The following is a 3,171-nucleotide window of genomic DNA, read 5'->3' as shown; positions in this document are numbered from 1 at the left end:
TAAATATAGGATGAATCAAAAAAAATCATATGATTTCAAAATGCTTTAGTCGTTCACTATCAAAACACGTACTTTTAGAAGGAGGAGATTCGCGAGTCTCACACGGTTGTCAGTAGAGGCTGCAGTGACTCCACACATGCTAGTATGTAAAGAATGGGATAAGTTTGACTAATTTACACACATATGTATTGTGTCTGGGGAACAAAACACGTTTTGTATGCAAAAACTTTAAATCAAGCCATGTATTTTAAAAATCACTGCAAGCTTGTGTGTCCATTCCTTAAAAAAAGAATTCTGATGATTCTTCTCATTACATTTTGTGAATACTGTGAATACCCAGTCTGTTATTCCAATGCTACACTCTGCAGGCTTTGCATATTTAAGCTATTGTATAACCTCTCGGTCACATGCAGCATTTACTGCAATCAAGTCCCTCTGTGATGATATAAAAGTGTGGATAGGAAGTAGGGAAGCTCACCCTATCAAACAAAAGAAATCAAATAAGCTAAGTTTTGATCATTTTATTAGATTTTCTAATAATACTTTTACTCATACATTAAAATTACGTAATCAGGTTGCCCTTGTAGTTCCAGTATGAGCTTTGGGATCAGCAACATGTGAAGCATCTAGTAGGATTGGTGAGGCACTGTTATATACACTATATTGCCAAAAGTATTCACTCACCCATCCAGATCATTGAACTAAGGTGTTCCAATCACGTTCATGGTCACGGGTGTATAAAATCCAGCACCTAAGCATGCAGACTGCTTCTACAAATATTTGTGAAAGAATGTGTCGCTCTCAGGAGCTTGGTGAATTCCACCGTGGTACCATGATAGGATGCCACCTGTGCAACAAGTCCAATCGTGAAATTTCCCCACTTCTAAATATTCCACAGTTAACTGTTTGTGTTATTATGACAAAGTGGAAGCGAAGTAGTAGGCCACGTAAGATCACAGAGCGGGGTCACTTGATGTTGATGTGGGTAGAAGTCGCCAACGTTCTGCAGAGTCAATCGCTACAGACCTCCAAAGTTCATGTAGCCTTCAGATCAAGATCAGTGCGTAGATTGCTTCATGGAATGGGTTTCCATGGTTGAGCAGCTGATGCATCACATGCAGTGGTGTAAAGCACACCACCACTGGACTCTAGAGAGCTCGATCAGTTCTCTGGAGAGACAAATCACGCTTCTTGGTCTGGCAATCCGATGGACGAGTCTGGGTTTGGTGGTTGCCAGGAGAACAGTGCATGTCTGACTGCATTGTGCCATGTATAAAGTTTGGTGGGCGTGATATTGTGGTGTGCGGTTGTTTTTCAGGAGTTGGGCCTGAACCCTTAGGAACTCTTAACGTAGTCCAACATGACTGTGCACCAGTGAACAGGCATGAGCGAGTTTGGTGTGGAAGAACTTGACTGGCCTGCACAGAGTCCCGATCTCAACTTGAAAGAACATCTTTGGGATGAATTAGGGTGGAGGCCTTTTTATCCAACCAACAAATGAGCTCCTGGAAAAATGGTCAAAAGTTCCTATAAACACTTCTAAACCTTGTGGAAAGCCGTCCCAGCTGTTAAAGCTGCTAACGTTGGACCGGCATTAAACTCCACGGATTAAGGATGGGATGTCACTCATGTTCATATGCGTGTGAAGACAGACGAGTGAATACTTTTGGCAATATAGCCTATATCCTCAATTGTAAAAACAGGTTTCAGGATTTTTCGTATAGGGGGACTCAAACTGGATCCGGATTACGATCACTTTTCCTTCAAAGAGGGATCAATCCTGCTGTTCCCGAATAATCGGATCCCTGTCATATGGCACTTCACTATACTACAGTGTGTGCTTTGCTATGTTATGAGTCCTGAAGTTCTTATATTCTATACTTAGCAATGCAAATTAACTTATTAGCCCATGCTGTGCTGCGCGACATGGTTCATGCTATGTAGTCCCTATTCAAATAAACAAATAAATAAAAGGTCTGCATTGAATAAAAATAGACAAAACAGTAGTTGGCTCAGAAACCAAGCAGTTTGTTTAAATCTAAAACAGGGTGTTGAGTGTTTCAGCATTAGAATTACAAGTGATAAAACGTTTTTCAGCACCTTCTGCGAAACATGTGCAGTGGGAAGAGGCCTTTCCTCAGTAAGAGAAGAAAAATTCAAGCTCTGTGCAATATTTTAAATCACTTTCAAGGCAAGCGTGACACAGGACCCACATGTCATGAACACCGGCATCCTCCTTTAAACTCAATACTTCATGCAAACAGCCCTCTGTCTTTTCATTGATGCTTAACAGCTGCTTTACAACTCATATCAGGTCATATCTTCAACGTAGTCTCATGTATAGGCTGACAGACATTTAACTTAAAAGGAGATACATCTGAAGTAATATAGCGAGAACGCGTGAACGCTCGTGACTTTTCTAGCTTACTTAGACTTACAAGGCTAGTCTAGGTCCATCCATAAACAAAGTATGTGTCAAAAAAGGTGTAGAAAGCAAAAAAACAGAGCAGGTAAAGGGAAGAGTAAACAGCGATGAGAAGACAGAGCACACCAGCGAGGAAAAAAAAAAAAAGGGAAATCACCTGATATCTTCTTGTTGCCTCACCTTTCTGTTTGGTCACTTTTCTCACTGTCATGGCTGCCTGTCGCTTCTGGTACTCAGAGATCTCAAAACCTAAAAGACAACAGCGTTATGTGCTGGAGAGAAGTTTCACACAGGGTCTGCAGATTAAAAAAGTTTTATTTAAATAACTTTAAAATACAGTAAAACTTCTTTAATTTGGAATTCACAGAGCTCCTGAGAGCTAATTTTACTGTATGTGGAAACTAGAGGAAGCATCATTCAGTCCCAGCAATAAACAAAATCCTGTCCAGTCTGAAAAACACTTTGTAGTTTATCACCTTCTGCTACATTTTGATCACAGCCCAGCCAGCCGGAGAAAAAGCCCAATTATCACTTTGGTCTTTCAGATTCAAAATCTATAAACCTCAGAGATAAAAAAGGTGCATCACCCTGCAGACAGCAATGGCCCTGTAACCATCACAAGAGGCTCATGCTTGTGACAAGAAAACAACACTGATGTCTGCATCTGCTGATCTGTAACGTTACCTACAACCACGCTCCTTTTGGTTGGAAAGAACAGGTCGCACATGAAACTGCTGACAACAAGG

The 3,171-nt window shown here is 40.9% G+C and overlaps 1 protein-coding gene across 12 annotated transcripts in view; it reads right to left on the bottom strand.

Annotated features, from left to right (window-relative positions):
• The window catches only part of LOC102309359 (rho guanine nucleotide exchange factor 9), a 46,533-nt gene that overhangs the window by 5,332 nt on the left and 38,030 nt on the right, over positions 1 to 3,171 (bottom strand). For 11 of the 12 annotated variants that reach the window (XM_005916502.3, XM_042218462.1, XM_042218464.1 and 8 more), the window contains one exon: positions 2,606 to 2,674. In XM_005916502.3, the coding sequence (XP_005916564.1) occupies positions 2,606 to 2,674 (69 nt within the window). Of the gene's footprint in view, positions 1 to 2,582; positions 2,675 to 3,171 lie in introns of all 12 variants that reach the window. The other variant, XM_005916505.3, reaches the window with a different exon arrangement.

This window comes from Haplochromis burtoni, unplaced genomic scaffold (assembly GCF_018398535.1).
Source record: "Haplochromis burtoni strain Fernald_Lab_line unplaced genomic scaffold, NCSU_Asbu1 Contig_19, whole genome shotgun sequence".
In the NCBI taxonomy this organism is placed as follows: Eukaryota; Metazoa; Chordata; class Actinopteri; order Cichliformes; family Cichlidae; genus Haplochromis; species Haplochromis burtoni.
This window is presented reverse-complemented; position numbering and strand designations above follow the sequence as displayed.